The sequence below is a fragment of the Colias croceus genome, chromosome 16, assembly GCF_905220415.1.
Source record: "Colias croceus chromosome 16, ilColCroc2.1".
NCBI classification, from domain to species: domain Eukaryota; kingdom Metazoa; phylum Arthropoda; class Insecta; order Lepidoptera; family Pieridae; genus Colias; species Colias croceus.
The window spans coordinates 1542214-1561301 of NC_059552.1; the positions used below are offsets into that span (position 1 = coordinate 1542214).

The window sequence follows — 19088 nt, forward strand, 5'->3', positions numbered from 1 at the left end:
AGGAAGGACATCATTTCAGTAAATCAATTGTTGTTTGGCTAATAAATAACTACTTAAACGAAAAAAACCAATTCTGAAAGTTTTTTTCGACGCTAAATACACACATGTAAATAAAGTAACTTTTCTTTAGGCTATACTTATAGCCTATACTTATAGCCTATAGGAAATGTTAGTATTGTATAGATTTATAGAATAGAAAAGTATAATAAATCTTCTCGTGCGATCTGCTACATGCTATTTATTTTAGTTCCATACAACAAATAAGTCTCAGCTGCGATTGTACCGTGGCCAATGATTTATACGATTTACAAACTATGTTCTATATGCTTCAGGTTTGTTTAGTGTTGTATTAAATTAAAAATGTAAAAATATATTATTATAATAATGAAACTAAGAGCTACAAAATTAATGCCAAAGCCAATAAATTATACCTATGTGTAGCAATAGACGGATAATATGTCTGGTAAAATAAAAATTATAAAACAGTCACGTCGAAAAAGTACATTGTAAAGGAACAGTTGTACATAATTTTTAATTATTATAGTCGACAGGATTCGAATCCGCATTTTTAAAATCACTACCTTGGTTTTATTGCTCCCTTCTCACGATTAAAGTTTTCCTAATGTTTCACATTTTACAAAAAATGTATAAATTTCATGTAAAAAATAGCAAGTTTAAGGTGCGTAAGGTAAGTATTATATTCGCAGTTCGGCATGCGGCCGTTGCTAATGGCGGCGTGGCACGGCCATCTCGATGCAGTGCAGATGCTGGTCCAGGCTGGCGCTTGCCTCGCTGCTACTAATAAGGTACCTACAATATTTACAAAATAATGTATGTGTCGGTTAATAATTAAATCAACGGATCAATAGAAGCTCCTTCAAAATGAGGTATATGACGCTAATTGATTAAATCAGCGATTTAATTTTAAATTACCTGCCAAAATGACTCCAGCTGTATCCTTTAAAATAACTTCGAATTAATTTTCAGGCTGGTGCTTGTAGGTTTTTCTCGTTAGATCAAAATCATTTACCTAATTGTTCATGGAAACATTTCATGGAATGGCTGCTATAATTTAAGAATGATATTATTGAGACAGCTAATTAAACAAAAAAAATAATAAATTTTTTTGCAGAGCGGAATAAATGAAAACATGTCCGCGTATAACTTAGTTTTTCAGGAGCTATTTGAAGCCAACATTTCGGTAAGCAAAAACAAACGTTACATTAAATTCAAATCAAATTTTAATGAAGGACTGGCTCAATTAGGTAGTAAATAAATAATTCTCATTCGTTTTGTCTTTATAACGTAAAAATATAATTATTTTATATCATATTTTTAACTACGTTATTTGACGAATAATTAACGATTACGTAGGACAATATAATTATTTCGTTTTACTAATTTATAAGTAGTGTAGTTAATTACTTTGTATTATGAGCTTGCCTGTAGATACATAAGGTCTGCTTTACACGGATGTTTATTAAATAGATTATAGATATTTAAGAGACTATTTTAAATGAAGCCTTGAAATAGGGAAATGCCTGAAACAACTCTGATAGAACTAATAAATAAAAATGGTAAAAATCTAAATTGGGAAACGGGGTGTATGTGCGAATACGGAAAGTAACTCATTACATAAAATTCTAACATAGAGTAACTACATATTAATTATAATAACTCTATTGGTTAACGTTCGCATATTTATTTCCCTTTGATCTAAACTATCTAACTCTCTCTACGATATCAAAGGTAGTCTGATACTAAATGCAAATTATATTCTGCATGCCTTTGAAACTATTCTTTGAAGAGAGAAAACAATTTTATACACTATACAGTTTTCCATTGACAATTTGACAACGTAACAATGCGTGTATTGCATCAGCTGCAGGAAAGGAATCCTTTTTTCAGTAGGTTATTTTGAATATGAATACTAGTTTGATATTTTCATATTCAACTAAGTTTTACATAACTTGTGCTACTACTTTCGAAGGTACACATACTTACTTACTGTAAAAACATCACTGCAATTTGTATTTTTTTATATTATTCTATGTTTAAATAGGTTCTATAATTTGAAGAAATAAAATATTAAAATTAAATTTCGTAAATCTAATAATTGTGATGCGTACATAATCATAATTACTAAGCTTAAGTATCTATTACAAATATACAAAGTTCGTTCAAAGGCTTTACATCAATCCGCCCTTGGACATTATGGTAGATTATGTTGATGTTATGCGGATTTTATCGTTAAATTTATAAATATAAATTTATAAAAATATTTTATAAAGAAAGTAAAATTTCAAGGTCGCGTCATGGCAATACCGTTGTGTCATGGAGTAAGGCAACGATTTTGGTATCTTTGAATCTTGCCAAAGAAGTTTCACTTCTGACACATGTAATCAGCACACACGCTCTTTTTATTGATACCTGTGTAAAAATTTAAACACTAATCCTTTCCACCAGAAACAAAACGACCTCCTCCAATGCGCATGCGCTCGGGGCGCGTACGATGTGGCGCAGTACGCAATCTCGATTGGCGCGCGAGTGCAGACCTCCGACATGGCGGGCGACGCGCCGCTTGCGCAGGCATCGCGCGCGGGCTTCACTAATGTTGTGGAACTGTTGCTGGACAAGGGGTCTTATATTGATGCTGTTAATAAGGTAAAAATATCTGTAATAGTTTGTTTATAGTATGTGTATGCAATATGAGATGCAGGAGGAGATATGATGCTTGTTGGTACAATTATTATGATTTATGTAGTAGGTAAACGTGGCTCCGTTCGCGTGGTTGGGAAATTCCGATGGGAATTTGATATTTACCGTGATGTATCTATCACTCTAGCCACCTAACTCCAGAAATTATTACGCTTAGTGACAAACAAAGAAATACACGTGAGCATATCTAATAGATACCAATTAGTACGGAGGTAAGGGTAAGGATTTGAATGTAAGTTTGACAAAACTTTGTAACGAACGTTGAGGGTTTAGTGAACTTTGTAAGGATATTTTACAAACTTAATTTGGTTTTAACGACGAACATTTTCTGTATTTTTCTCTTAATAATTTTCACTTGATGTTACGGTGCATCGAACATAGAGCTAGAGCATTCTTTCGTAATATTTTAGTGTAAACAGGCGTAGAGCATTCTTTCTTCGTTTTTAGTGCGTCGATTAGATTTTATACAATGTTCTAATACTGAACAACACTGAATACGAGTTTTCGTTTACACTAAAAGATCACAAAATAAAACGTTTGCTCTAGCTCTGTGTTCGTTTGAATGCAACGTTAGAAGAACGTGCGATGCAGTCACTATAAAATATTATACCCATTGTAATATGGGTTACCCATTTACAATGGGTATAATATTTTTATAATTGTAATATGGCATTAGTCGTAATATGATCGTTCCAATCCTTGACATTGTCACTCCTATCATAACCCACATCCTGAATGCCTCTATCACATCCAGTGTTTTTCCTAAAATGTGGAAGAAGGCTAATGTTATTCCAATCCCTAAAACTAATTCTCCTAAATCATTATCTGACTATAGGCCTATATCCATCTTACCCTTCCTGTCCAAAATCCTAGAGCGTCTTATACAACAACAACTCAGTTCCTTCCTTAATAAAAATTCCCTTCTTAATCCTTTCCAATCTGGTTTCCGCCCCGGTCATAGTACGACTACTGCCCTCCTTAAAATCACGGATGACATACGTTGGGGTATGGACAATAAGATGCTCACAGTTCTTGTACTTTTAGACTTTAGCAACGCTTTTAACACCGTGGATTTTGATTTATTATTGGCCATGCTTCAATCAATCAACTTATCTCCCAATGTCCTAGAATGGTTCCAGAGCTACTTGGCTGGTCGTCAGCAACGCGTTCTTGTTGACAATTCCTTCTCAACGTGGCGCAATGTTACTGCTGGCGTGCCGCAGGGAGGTGTGCTTTCTCCTTTACTGTTCGCTATGTTTATCAACTTTTTAACTCCCCATCTGACTTCCTTATATCATCTTTATGCAGATGACCTCCAAATATACGCACAGTCGTCTTTAGATGAACTTAATTCTGCAATTAATAGCATTAACGATAACCTAAACAAGGTGTTCGACTGGACTGTGTGCTATGGCCTCAAGCTTAACCCTCTAAAATCACAAGCTATTATCATTGGAAGCCAGAGTCTTGTGGCTAGAATAAACTGGACTACTTTACCACCTATAATTATCAATAACGTTATCGTGCCTTATAGTAGATCCGTTAAGAACTTGGGTTTATATATGGATGAAACACTGTCTTGGTCTGTACACCTTAAAAATATCAGTAGAAAAATATTTTATACAGCGTCTAGTTTAAGAAGGTTGCGCAATTTCTTACCTATTCCCACCAAAATTATGCTTGCTCAGGCCCTGATGCTACCAACACTAGATTATGCCGACGTTTGCTTCTCAAACCTTACTCAGGAGCAACTTAATAAACTCGAACGCTTACAGAACCTTGCGGTGCGCTTCGTTTTTGGGTTAAGGAAATTTGATCATGTCACAGCCTTCCGGAAGCAGCTTCAGTGGTTACCCATACGCCTTCGTCGTAACGCTCATGTCCTCTCTCTCCTTTTCTCCATCCTATTTGATCCCCGTATCCCGTGCTACTTAAAAGATAATTTTGAATTTTTATCTGCCAGGAGTTTGAACCTACGATCTAATGATAACCTAATGCTACGTATTCCAGTGCACCATACTAATTTCTACAACGCCTCTTTCACCGTAAAAGCCGTTCAACTCTGGAATGACTTACCTACTAGCATTAGGAAAGCACAAACGCTACACTCTTTTAAAAATATGGTTAAGTGTCACTATTTGCAAACCTGTTAATTATTTTTATTATTAATTATTGTCATATTTTTTTTTTCTTGCTTGTTTTTTTTTACTGTTTATTTTCATGTGTTTTTTTTCCCTTTTGGTTTATTTCTCTTGTTTTTTTTAGAATTTTTTTTTTAATCATAATTTTGTTGTTGTCTTTTATTTTATTATGTGATGTCCTTTTTTTTATTTCTATTGTGTACATAATCTACCTTAATTTTCTTTTTTTTTTTTTCCAATACATTGGTTGCTCGGGTTGCTTGGAAGAAATTGCTTGAAGCAATAAAGCCGCCCTTTGCATCAAATGTCCTGTCTGTGTGTGTGAAATTTGTATTTCTTTGTATGCAATAAAGATTATAAATAAATAAAAATAAATAAATAAATAATAATAGACACATCTATACCAATATTATAAAGCTGAAGAGTTTGTTTGTTTCTTTGAACGCGCAAATCTCAGGAACTACTGGTAAAAAAAATTTTTCGTCTGTTGACATATCTATACTAATATTATAAAGCTGAAAAGTTTGTTTGTTTCTTTGAACGCGCTAATCTCAGAAACAACTGGTAAAAAATTTTTTTCGGTGTTAGATAGCCCTTTTATCGAGGGCATTTTTATTTTGGCTATATAACTTCACGCTAAGACCAACAGAAGCGGAGCCACGCGGGTAGCGCAGCTAGTGAATTATAGCCGTGATGATGTCTTCATACTTAAGATTAGCAACAGATCACTAGATTAATTTATTCTAAGGCACGTCTTGGATCACGCTCGTATTATGCTAACAGACTAAATCTCAGAATATCTTCTTGTGTGAATTCCTAATGGAGTATGGCTAATGGCATACTAAGTATTCAATAATATTGGATTTCCTGTTGTCTTCTGTGCCTCGTTAGGATCGTAGTCATTGTAGCTTATGAGTTGAAAACAATACATTTAGGTACCTGAAAAACTCGAATATTATACATTAAATCGTGAAATATTTAATTTATAATGCTCAAGGATTTTTTTTAACAACAGATAAAGGAAATCACCACGCAGTTTTGACGAGCAAACATTTCGATTTTTTTTTATTTATTTCACTAGTTAACTAAGTACTTGTTTAATTTTGAAATTAAAATGGAAATTTTCCATATGAACAACATCGAAATTAAATCAACTTTCTAGAAAATAAACATTTTTCAGAATATACGACCTTACATTGAAACTTCTGAACTTGTAAGCACATTATCGACACTAACCATACTTTGCAAACATCCACGGCTATTAAGGTCACGTTCACGTAATATATGGTTGTTACGGGCAACCATTTATTTATGATGATACTAATGTCGTCATTAACCGCATCTATCCCTGATAGTATCATTAATTTCAGCATCAATCTTAGTTTATTTCCAAAATTAATTGCGCTCTCATAGAGTTATGGTATTTAGATTTAAGTATTTTTTTTTATTTAATAAAAACAAAGTATTTCTTGAAAGGATTTTTCAATCAAAATCTTCATACATAAAAAAATAATCAACGGCAGTTCAGAAATAAGTAAATGAAGAATTAAGTCTTATATTAACACAGGTCTTAATAACTCAAGTTTCGTAGTCAAGTTTACATTATCTTATATTCGTATTTTTTGTATGAGAAAACATGGTTTACTCGTGTAAAATACAACTTTCAATAAAATAGCAAATGAATTTTGTAATTTGTTTTTACTTCTACCACAATATTATTTCAATGAAGAAGCTTTCCAAGAATCCAATGTATTTCTATGCATCTTCAATTCAAATGAAACCTTTAGACTGATATTCCTACTTTAATGTAAATAAACTAGAGAATTGTAGAGCTGCTTTCCAGAAATGATAAAATATATATACTACTAGCGGTCCGCCCCGGCTTCGCCCGTGGTACATATTTCGCAATAAAAAGTAGCCTATGTCCTTTCTCGGGTAACAAAATGTCTCCATACCAAATTTCATGCAAATTGGTCCAGTAGTTTAGGCGTGACTGAGTAACAGACAGACAGAGTGATTTTCGCATTTATAATATTACTAGCTTTCCGCCCGCGGCTTCACCCGCCCAGTCATTTCCGTGATAAAACGTATCCTATGTCCCGGGGTAAAAAGTATCCTATCTCCTTTCTTGGGTATCAAAATATCTCTATACCAAATTTCGTGCAAATTGGTTCAGTAGTTAAGGCGTGATTAAGTAACAGACAGACAGACAGACAGAGTTACTTTCGCATTTATAATATTAGTAGGGATAGTATGGATGTATATCTATATCACACAATACTAAACCAGATATTGTATGTACATAATATAACAATGGTACAAATAATCATATTGTTTTCGATATCTTTCATAAATAATAATTTATGAACTTCCATTTTTGCAACCTTAGAAATTACTCATTAACTCTATCCTTTCATCACACTTAATTTTCTACGTAAGCAAAATGTACATAAAACTCTGAAAACTGAGCTTGAAAAAGTCTACATAAGTTACAAACGGAGGAAGAAGAGTGTAAAGAACTTAAATGGAAAGTTATTAAACATTTTTAAGGATATTCTTTTAGTTAGTTAATAATTTAACAGGAGTCAAATACCCTACTAATATTACAAATGCGAAAGTAACTCTGTCTGTCTGTCTGTCTGTTACTTAATCACGCCTAAACTACTGAACCAATTTTCATGAAATTTGGTATGGAGATATTTTGATATCCGAGAAAGGACATAACGCTACTTTTTATCCCGGAAAAATGACGCAATCCCGAAAATCCTACGGGAACGGGAACTATGCGGGTTTTTCTTTGACTGCGCGGGCGAAGCCGCTGGCGGAAAACTAGTAGTTTATATAGAAAATTCTTGCTCTAGTTATAAGACAATAATACATGCATTGAATACAAAATAAGAGTAGCCTGTATTCCTTTTCACTTACAATAATTGTGTTAATATGAATCTGTCCTTGAAACCTCCCTTACCTGAGTAGAGGGTACAAATTAGATCGTGTAAATCGATTCCCTTCATTTCCACTTGATAGAATTATTGCCTCCTCTTTATGAGGCAATATGTTCTGCCCCTAATTGTACCTTAATTTTGTAAATGGGAACGGATCGCAGAGAAATAGCACATAAAGCCCTAGTAATAAAGCGAATATCCGAGTAAAATATTTAACGAAATGATAACGAATGTTCTAATTCATACCACTATTATTTTTGACCAGTTCCTATTATTATTAAGTGTGATTTGTGAAGGTGACTGCAGCCAGTTAAATAAAAAACCGTATCCTTTAAGCCTTAAGGTATTTTACACCTTCACAATAAGGTTAAATTTTCTGCCTGGTCCATAACGAAAGCAAAGCGAAATGAAAAGCCATTTTTAGACAATAAATAATGTGAATTCAGGTGTAAGGTGAGTGCAAATCGAGGCTTCAGTTTTCCAATAACGTTATTGGATCGCACTTACATCACAGTGTCCCAGTCAGATCTAATTACTACGCCGAAATTCGATTCCATTCAAAAGTCTAAAAGCTAATTTGATTCCAAAACATCGAAGCGCCATCAACATTCGTGGATTCTGCTAATTGAAAAGCTGATTTATTTCAGTGCGAAAATTTCCATTAGATTTGCATTCAATTTACCACTGCAGATATCGATGATTTTAATATCATTTAAATATCTCGAGTTTATGATGACAAGAGCTGTTGAAAAAAATATTAATCACATAGTTTAATGATCTTTTTGAGCGAGTCAGTGCATTACAATAGAGTTAATTAACTAAAGTAAACAATGAAATTTAAGCTATCTAGACCGGAATGATAGCTATTGTTTCCGACAACGTTCCCAGGGGAGATTTTCCCGAATCCCTTGTATCCGATAACCGAATAGAGTACAAGGATATCATAACCACTAGGTTGGTCGGACAGCGCTCCACGTGGCTTGTGAAGGCGGGCATAGTAGCACTGCTGCTCTCCTGATAACTAAAGGCGCGTCTCGTGAGGCGAGAGACAACTCGGGTCGAACTCCGCTACACATTGCTGCGGTGCATCGACACACGGAGCTAGTGAAAACACTATTGGAAGCTCAGTGCAATGTGGATGCTGTTGATAACGTGAGTTTATTATTTCCTGGTAATTTTGAATGTGTGAAATTTTCAAACTAACATATTTTATAATTTCTCGGTAATTTAACTTACTCTAAGTTTAATTTAAATTTTATTGTGTTTAAACCGTTGTGAATTAAATTCCTATAAATCATAAATCCCGAAAGCTCTTTAAAATTTATTTAGGTCAGGTAAAGTATGTAAAGTTTTCGAGTTATTTTAAAAGTGAATAACAATAAAAATAAAAATATTTATTTTTATTTTATGCAGAATGGAGTAACGGCTCTACAAATGGCCTGCGCTCAGGGTTGCCGAGGAATTGTCGAACATCTACTCACATTTGGAGCCGATGTACACTTACAGAACAATGTTAGTATGAAGTATAATATGTATTTCATTGTATTGTTAAAAGAACAAGCGACCCTTATATGCAAAGTATCACTTTATAGAGTGTAATTTTTCTGTATATTGTTCTTTATTATATTTCGAATGGTTCATATTTAATTTTAGTGAAGTTTAGTCACTTTTTCGAATTACCATCACACAATCTAAAAACTAAGTAACTGATTTTTAATATTATTTCCATGTTAGGTGGGATCTTCAGCCTTGCATGCGGCGTGCGCAGCTGACGCGACAGACATTGTAGAGTTGTTGCTAGCCCGTGGAGCCGACCCTGCTCTCACAGACCAAGTTTGTATAGCTCCTTTACTTTCTACACTCCTAGTATTCAGATCTGATGAAATTAGGGGAAATTAGCTACTTACAAAAGTAAAAAAGGGACCCTTAAAAAAGGGTCTCAACCTAGAAACTTAGTTACGGAGTACCTACTTACTAAGTTTATTTTTATATTCGGTTACAAGTTGGTAAGTCTTGTATGAATAATATGTGTTTTCTTAATTAGAGACCAACAGATAAAGAATAAACAACCAGAAACTTTACTTTTCGGCATTAAATCAAAGATCTTTTCTTTGTTTATTTGTTTACTCATTCTTGGAAAATATTCCCTTGTATAAATATAATGGAAATAAACTGATACAAATAATATGCGGTACTGAGGACCGATTCGTAGGAAAGATGAATAATATTTTATTTGTTGATTGTTATTCAAAAATCAAAAGAATAGTTACAATGCTTTTGTTTTTATAAAAGGATACATTTATTTCTACCTGCATATTAATAACTTGTTTGCTTTAATAAAAACAAGAAGATAAACACAACCCACATCACTCGTACCTACATAATTAATGGATATAGTTTTATTTTGGCACAATTTTTAACTCCCTTTCTTTAATCACATGGTCATAGGATTATAAGCGTATATTAGTAAAAAAATATATATAGGTAACTCTACGCTTAAAGGAAAGGATCTTCACTATATCAACTATAGTGTGGATTTTAATATTAAAAACAAAAAGGAGTTTCTAGGGGACACCCGGGTTTGAACCGGGGACCTCTCGATCTGCAGTCGAATGCTCTACCACTGAGCTATATCCCCGCTTGAAATGAGTACAAATATCAGCTTATGCTCACAAAACGCATACATGCACTGTCATCATTGGGAGATGGATGCAAATATGGACATTAATACTGTGATCTTAAGTAACATTTTGGCTTACAACTAAATTATCGTGGGTGAGCGTGTGTAGGTAGTATCACGTAGTATCGACAAGAATTAACTGATAACAATAGTGTTATGGTAAAATTTAATTAAAGCAGCAATTCTCGATACAACAGTAATATGAAGCTGATATTACAAAACCGAATTGTATATTTCAATTATGCCAATTTCGCGAATTGCAAATGCGTATGATGAAATATGTAGAGTCGAATGATTGAATATAATAATTAATCTTTACTTAATATTATAAAGCTGAAGAGTTTGTTTGTTTGTTTGAACGCGCTTATCTCGAGAACTACTGTTCCGATTCGAAAAATTATTTCGGTGTTGGATAGCCCATTTATCGAGGAAAGCTATAGGCTACATATCATCACGCTAAGACCAACAGAAGTGGAGCCACGCGGGTGAAACCGCGGAGCGCGGCTAGTTAGGTATAAGTTACTTGTCTACTCAAGTTTTGGTTTTGGTGAATTAGTGATTCCTTTCCTAATTATTCATAATATGTGATCAATGTAGTCAGCATTCTGCATTACCAAGGCCCTCGAGGACTTTAACCTGAGTAAAAAATACAGGATCAACTAGTCACTAGTTGCTTGTTTTGTGCAAAGGGCGTATACGGATATATCCATCAATAAACCAACAATGCCTTATTTCACTTAACCCAATGTTTCTGAATTTTTTAAAAACTTTCAAGTAGGTAATTAAGAAATCTGATAAACAGAATTTTACTAAAAGAGCTTTCACTGAATCGATTTTAATGAAACTTTGAAAGCGAATATAACGCTACATTTTACCACGAAAACATATTATGTAAGTGCCAAAGGTTTGTCGGAAGTTTACAAGAGAGAAGCCTATAGTGGAATGCTAATTTTATATCAAGACAATGATTTAAGTAAATACTTCTTCCTACAAAATTCCATCCCTCAGTAAATCATAATGTACGTACTTAGGAACTATCTTGAGATTCCAATATTTGTAGCGAAAACAAAACCATAATCTGTTTATATAAGAGAGAAACACAGAATTACTTTCCCATTTATAACATTAGTAGAGATGGATTAAATGTTCGCTACAAGTATTATTATGTACTGAAGCTCTTATACTTTGGGTTAAGCCGATAATAATACCTATATCTGTATTCATATGTAATCCTGCGCTTTGCTATCAGTGAGCTTAACGCATTCACTGTAAGAGCTTTGTGAGCAGAGCAAAACAGACTCGGCTTAGGCTATTATTGATCAGCTTTAAGCCGATTGCAAACTGCATTCATTCGATGTAAATTGGCTTTGTTATATATTATCTTATGATAGTACAGCTATAAGGCATAAGGAATGGATATATTAATTATCAGTCATGGGTACAACAGGTCCAAGGTACTTTGATCAACAAAACTTTAGGTACCTGTACAGTATACACATAATATAAGCTTTCTAAATGGTTTTCCTAATTATGCGAAGTTGTATCTTGAAGACAGTTCTTGTTCTGCGTTGTTATTTTAAAAGTTACAAGCTCAAAATGTATTTCATATATATTATTATATTATACGTTGAAAGTTGGACATCCTCTTAATTAGACTGGTACATAGATTCATCCTTGTATGCTTCCAGCGACAATTCGGTCCCGTTTAATAATATATTTTTCTGCAGCTACTTAGTTAATATTCTTATTCGAAAATAGTCCATTGCTACAGACAACCTTATCTGTATTTAAATGTCAGAAAAAAATATAGCTAGGTTGATTCAGTGCAAATATCAATCCATACTTAATATTATAAATGCGAAAGTAACTCTGTCTGTCTGTTCTCAATCACGCCTAAACTTCTGAACCAATTTACATGAAATTTGGTATAAAGATATTTTGATACCCGAGAAAGGACTTTTTATCCCGGGAAAATGACGCAATCCCGGAAATCCCACGGGAACGGTAACTATGCGGGTTTTTCTTTGATTGCGCGGGCGAAGCCGCGGGCGGAAACCTAGTATTCTATATGGACATCAACCTATAAATATACGTAATTATTTAATACATTAGAGGTATGTTATAGTTCAGTGGAGTTAATTAGTATAATTTTAATCAGAAATTTTAATGAACATATTCAACAGTACGACTGGCTGTTTGGCCGGGTTCGTTTCAATAATTCATCTCGGTTCGGTACACCTCACACTTTGGCTTTGCAGCCTGTTATATTATTCATGTATGTTTGCTTCTGCGTACACTGTGTACTGGAACATTGATGTTTGCGAGTAGAAGAATATGCGTTGCCTTTTTTTAATGCTTTTAAAATAAAATGTGCCAATGATTCTAAACCATTCTAAACTTTCAAAATAATCTAAACGTCTATCTACTAGTGTCGTCCCTTCTTTTATTTACACTACGTAGCGTCTTTCTAGCGTATTAATATGAGATTATTTATATTCCAAATAAAAATAAATAATTGCAATAGGCTCGATGTTAGCCTATATAGCTCCAAGCTAGTTAAAGTTAAAAATAGAAAAGTCATTTAGTTAGTAGTTGACAAATAGATTAACTTCATGTTTTCTATATTCCTTTCGTTCAGCTTGTGGCAAGTTTAATTAGGAGAGTAATCTTGTGTTTAATGCAAGGTATTCTAAGTTAATGGGATACTTGTTTGTTATGTGATTATGTGCTTTGCATATAACAACTAAGGAAATATGACTTAAGTTCACTCTCATAAGGATGGTTATTGATTATATTGTGTTGTTATCAATTGTTAGATTTTAGAGTATCATAATTCATAACGATAGCTACTATAAAGTATTTTGTGGTAGGTAGGTACTGAGTAAGTAGGTATGTCAAAATGTGCGTTGTTGCGAATGTAATTTGTGGATAAAATTAGTTAACAGATTTGATCATACAATGTTTTGTCCTTGATATCACACGAACATACACTCTGAGATCAACCCTTTCATAATAAAACCTTACATTAATTTGTTTAACAGACCGAACACTGCCTATGGTCTATTTATATTGAATTTCAGGCCCTCGTCGAATTGAAAACAAAACATATTTTGGGCATTTTATTATACCCACGTCAAAAGGTCTTTATAATTTCGTCTTAGGCAAAGGTCGGGAATTCCGTAATAATAAATGTTTTTAACTCCCGTATTTATTAATGTTAAAATAATAAATACGGGATAAAACTTTTCTATCATTTAGTGATAATTTGTACAGTTTCAGAAAGCAACTGAAAAATTAATTAAAACTTTAAGCATTAGCGGTTATACTTGAAAGAAAACCACTCTTAGTTGCTGGCTTAAAGAAAAACTTTTATGATACAAAAAGTTTTCAAATAGACTTGAGATAACACGAACCAGAAACTTCTCGTCTAACGTCAATGAAGATACACGGTACACCTAAATATCGTATTGGTTATTGGTACCTAAATATTTTGGTAAATCGTACGAAAATTAATTAAATATATTTTATACTAGCTTTCCTCCCGCAGCTTCGCCCGCGCAGTCAAAGAAAAACCCGCATAGTTCCCGTTCCCGTAGGATTTCCGGGATAAAACCTATCCTATTTCCCGGGGTATTATGTAGCCTATGTCCTTTCTCGGGTATCAAAATATCTCTACCTATACCAAATTTCATGCAAATTGGTTCAGTAGTTAGGCGTGATTGAGTAACAGACAGACAGACAGAGTTACTTTCGCATTTATAATATTAGTATGGAAGTATGGATGAACCTAAACTTTTTTGTCAAACTCGAAATAAATGGCTGACTGCAGCTAGCAGATTAGTTAGATGCTAACTCACATAGGTAGTAGTAGAGATGAATAGAGCTTTAAATAGCAATTTAAAGCTCTAGTTATAATCTAAAAATAGAATAAAAGCTTTCGCATCTATTAACTTTTTTTTAAACAAATGTATAAAAAGTCTGTACGATTCGTACACCTAGGGATGCTGCTGCTGATAATAAAATTAAGCTGCTAAGATAAATGCTTTATCTAATATTGCTATGCTATGCTATACGGTTCGTACACCGTACCATGCTGCTGCTGATACGTGTTTTGATAGTATATACGCTTATTTTTACGTGAACATACAAAAAATGATGATGTTGCGCTCTGTACGGTTGCATCGTACAAAGTGTGACTTGGTATAGTAGCGTTCCTAAAAATAAATATACTTGTAAAAAGGAGACATACCTCATAATAATCCATTATCCACCAGATCGAAGTTGCTCTAGCAAAACATTAATACAACATTAATGCTATGTACAATGTATAATTGTATAAAGTCTCAAGAGTGACTAAAACAATACACAATAACGGTGTAGCTGTAATACCCAATACGAGGTCTCAGGGGTATCCTACAAGGATATACAAACATAGCCCACTTCCTGACACTAGTATTAGAGCAAATACCGAATAAATGTACATTTCAGCTTGGGTTTGATTCCAAACTTTCAAGTTTCAACTCGTAATCTTTCAGAAAGAATCTATCAGTTTCACATTGTAGGTAGGACTAATAAAACTAAATATCTAGCGGTGAGTCGGTGAAGAAGGTAAAAGAAAGTATTTCCAAATGTTTTGTTAACCAGAATTAATGGAACAAATCGATTTATTTAACATTAATTCTATAATCTGTAGGTTAATAATAGAAATGTGGTTGAAATAAACTTAAACCTAAATCCGATTTGCAAAATACATGGCATATATTCGAATACCTAAAAGCAAAGCCCGGTTTTCAAAGATGAATTATTATGATTTAAGTACAGTTAATTACTAAATAATATGTCTCCAGTGGTCACAATCTCCGCTGAGCGTGGCAGGGGGCGCGGCGGACTCTCCTCCGGAGGGCTTCAGACGAGCAGCCAGGGGATCCTTCTCAGCTATATTAGACCTGCTGACAGCCACTGCTAACCTTGATCATCATCAGGTATGTAACATGGTCAAAAGAGAGTCAGAGTAGTAAATATATACCTAATATTTTATAGGCAAGAATTATAAAAGATCAATAAAATTATTCTTGTTCGACACTAAGTAGGTACACAACAGTGTTAATAATTAAGAGTGTAAATAGAAACAAGTAAAGAGGTAAATGTAAATTATTGCAAACTAATTTTGCTCAATATAGCATCTAAAAATAGCTAAAACTAACCCCTCAATACCCGTCTCATGACCTTATTTAAATCAAATGTCAGCGTTTAATAGATTATACCTAGACAATAGTTATTGGCTATATCTAAAGATTATAGTTACCACATTAATCTTCTTTTTGTTTTGTTACAATTTAAGGACATATTTTATATCATTCTCATATAATTATAAGGTGAGTCGGGGTAAAACCGGACGGATTTTAGACGAATTGAAATAATCTAGCAAAAGCCCGATTTTCTCAGCACTAGTTCAAGATTTACTACTTAAAACTGATATAAATGACAATTCATTTAGCATCGCTTTGCTCTACAATAAGTTTATTCTTATAAACTCAACAGTTTCTGATTTTAAGGCGTTTAAAAACAACACTTACTTTTTTATGACTATGGTAAAAAAGTACTCTTCAGGGTAAGTTCGGACATGCTTTTAAATGCACTTCTATTGAATATAGCATAAGGTCGATAAAAAAATATATCCTATCTTTTACGCTCTAAAATGATTTTTTGACGATTTTTTTTCAATCCACTTTAGGGCGCGCGGCTCGTCGGAGCCACGCCCAGAACCTGAAGGTCTATGCAAAACAAAATGAAGTCGTACAGAATTTTGCCCCCGTAAATAAATATGCTCATATTCGCCGAATTTTTGATGTTTACGTTCTTACCCCATGTCCGGACTTACCCGTACTCACTATACGTTTACGAAAGTAGGTAGGTACTTATATCACCACACAACTGACAATCCACACGCCCTGTGTTAAAAAATTATTCGTCTGCCTCTCCTGCTTTATGCTAACAGAAACGTGCCTATTGGCAGTAGATCATAAAATATTTTTTACACCTACTGCTCTACTTCTAACAGTAATCTGCTGATGTCACTAAAATTTTAAAGTTATGATAATTCCATATAATGCATTCATTGTTGGGATCCTTAAGTAGTACCTACCTATTTGTAGCTCGTCATGAAAATATCAGGTTTCACATTTGTTTTATAAAATCGCAAAATGCAAAATGACGCGAGTTTTGAACTCGTAACTAAATCGCAATACAGAGCAATTAACCTAGTTCAAACTGTTAAGTAACTGAAATCAAGTTTTCAAAGCGATTGCTCTCCACATGATAACGAGCGACATCCGACAGGTCAGAAGTTCGTTCGTAATTCTGTTAACAACTCCGCAATCATTGCAATTGCTACGCAGACAGTTATAAAATGTGCATTTTATTTCAAACAAACAAACAAAACAAAAATACTTTATTGTGCACCAATAAATAAAAAAATTACAAGAGTAAATATATAAAATAAATAGACACAGTTGAGCACAACAGGCGGTCTTATCGCTAAGACAGCGATCTCTTCCAGACAACCTGGTGGTCAAGGAAAAACAGTGTAAGTATTCGTTTATGGGCAAGAGGTGCATTTATAAAGTTTAAAATACATAAATAAAATAGTATAAACACAGAGAACATATTATATACATCCATAATATATCTACATACATATACATACATACATAAACCTACATACACATACATACATAAAAGTAGTATACGTAGATAAAATAATATAAATACAAAGTACATATATACATCCCTATTATATACATACATATATACACATACATACATACACATAGAAATTTGTGCAATAAAAATTAATGCAATAAAAATTAATGTTTTTTTTATAAAATTTCGTTGATATTTTATAAAAAAAAACATTCATTTTTATTGCATTAATTCTAATATCCTATCCTATCAAAGTTTGTGAGGATGTGTGTGTTTGTTACTCTTTCACGCAAATACTACTGAACCGATTACAATGAAATTTAGCACACATATAAAGGGTAACTTGGATTAACCCACAGGATAGGTTTTATCCTGGAAATCCCACGGGAACGGGAACTACGCCGTGTTTTTCTTTGAAAGTGCGGGGAAAAGCTAGTACTTTATAGTCGAGCCAATTTAATATGGGCAACATTTGACAGTTCAACAAAATTCAACAACGTAACCTAGTAACGACGACATAGAATAACATGATATTTCGTTTTGTTAGAACTGCACATTTGCTTAACTTTTTTCAATTATGATTACATATTTATAATAATAACAAACTGCTAACTGCCTAAACGGATTCGATCATTTTGAAAAATAGATTTTCAGTAATTGGAGAACGAACCTAGTTAGTTATCTACTAAATTGGAACTAGGTAGTACCTACATAATTTACTAGTGTGTTTTTAAGATTTTCCTTTGCTTTTTTCTTATTTCTTAGAACCATAACTAGGATTTACACTAAGATTCCGATTAGCAATTTATACAAAAATTATTGTAGCATTTTTCAAAGTAGTTACACGAGTCGTCCAATATTCTAGTATCATGCCTTACACGAGGTGCATCTATAAATTGATACGACTAGACATCTATACATACCTTGATACATCCTATATGGCAATTTCCTGCTTCCGGCGAATGGTAACTACTGCTATTATTGCCGTAAAAGGGTTTGAGTTTACTCGAACGATATGTTCATATTCTGCTTATTCTAGATCAAATTGTATCAGCTAAAAGCAATTTTGTAGGTAAATTTTTTGTTGAGTTTAAGTAAGTACCTACTACTTAGAAGTTATTATCTTATATTTTCGATATAGTCACATTCTGTATGTATTTGTCTGTCTCATTTAAACGTGCTTTATTTTTTATATCATAGCGTATACATAAATTTACCTTATAGGTACATAAATACCTAACTAAGTAACTACCTATATTATGTTTCGAATCGTTTAATTATTTTAATATTGCAATTAATAGGCGCTTTGTTAGAATCTTCAATAAGATAAGAAACTGTTCCTGTGGTTCAAATAGTAAAACAAATTAGAATAATTAACTCATTCAAATTCTCAGTAAGTGATGATAGGTACAAATAGATGCAGTTAATGCTCTAAGATTACACTCTTCAGCTTCATAACGGATAGACTCCTTATGAGAAGTCATAATAATCAAGCACAGCAAATAAGTAGGAGGTGTTGTGTGTTTTAGGATCATTCAGATGGGTCAACGAGTCCTCGTGTGGAGGAAAAGTCCGGTGGACGCTCGCCCGGGCCTAATGAGGGTAATCCGACTTTTAATAATTAACCACATTTTTTGATTCCTTGCTGGTTTTAAATAGATTTAATGTCCCTTGCCTAAAATATATTGAACATTTGTATCATCCAAAACAATTAATTTTGAACAAGTAGCTAAGTATTAGTCATTCGAAAGATAATATTTATCTGGGGGCACGGTAGTGCCCCCGCCAAGACGAGCCAAGCGAACAAGCGAAGCGCACGGGCACTACCTATTAACTTAACTTGTAACGATAATCAAAATGTTACGCCTGTGAATACTTGAGAAGCAAATGCTACGTTCAGAA

At 33.5% G+C, this 19088-nt stretch overlaps 1 protein-coding gene and 1 non-coding gene across 3 annotated transcripts in view; one reads left to right on the plus strand and one right to left on the minus strand.

Moving 5' to 3' along the window:
• The window catches only part of LOC123698656 (ankyrin repeat domain-containing protein 65-like), a 42847-nt gene that overhangs the window by 22491 nt on the left and 1268 nt on the right, over positions 1-19088 (plus strand). For both annotated transcript variants that reach the window (XM_045645394.1, XM_045645395.1), the window contains 7 exons: positions 708-806; positions 2467-2664; positions 8759-8956; positions 9218-9316; positions 9539-9637; positions 15332-15466; positions 18716-18788. In XM_045645394.1, the coding sequence (XP_045501350.1) occupies positions 708-806; positions 2467-2664; positions 8759-8956; positions 9218-9316; positions 9539-9637; positions 15332-15466; positions 18716-18788 (901 nt within the window). The remainder of the gene's footprint in view (positions 1-707; positions 807-2466; positions 2665-8758; positions 8957-9217; positions 9317-9538; positions 9638-15331; positions 15467-18715; positions 18789-19088) is intronic.
• Positions 10371-10442, minus strand: Trnac-gca. The gene has a single exon. It is a non-coding gene; the product is annotated as a tRNA-Cys (tRNA).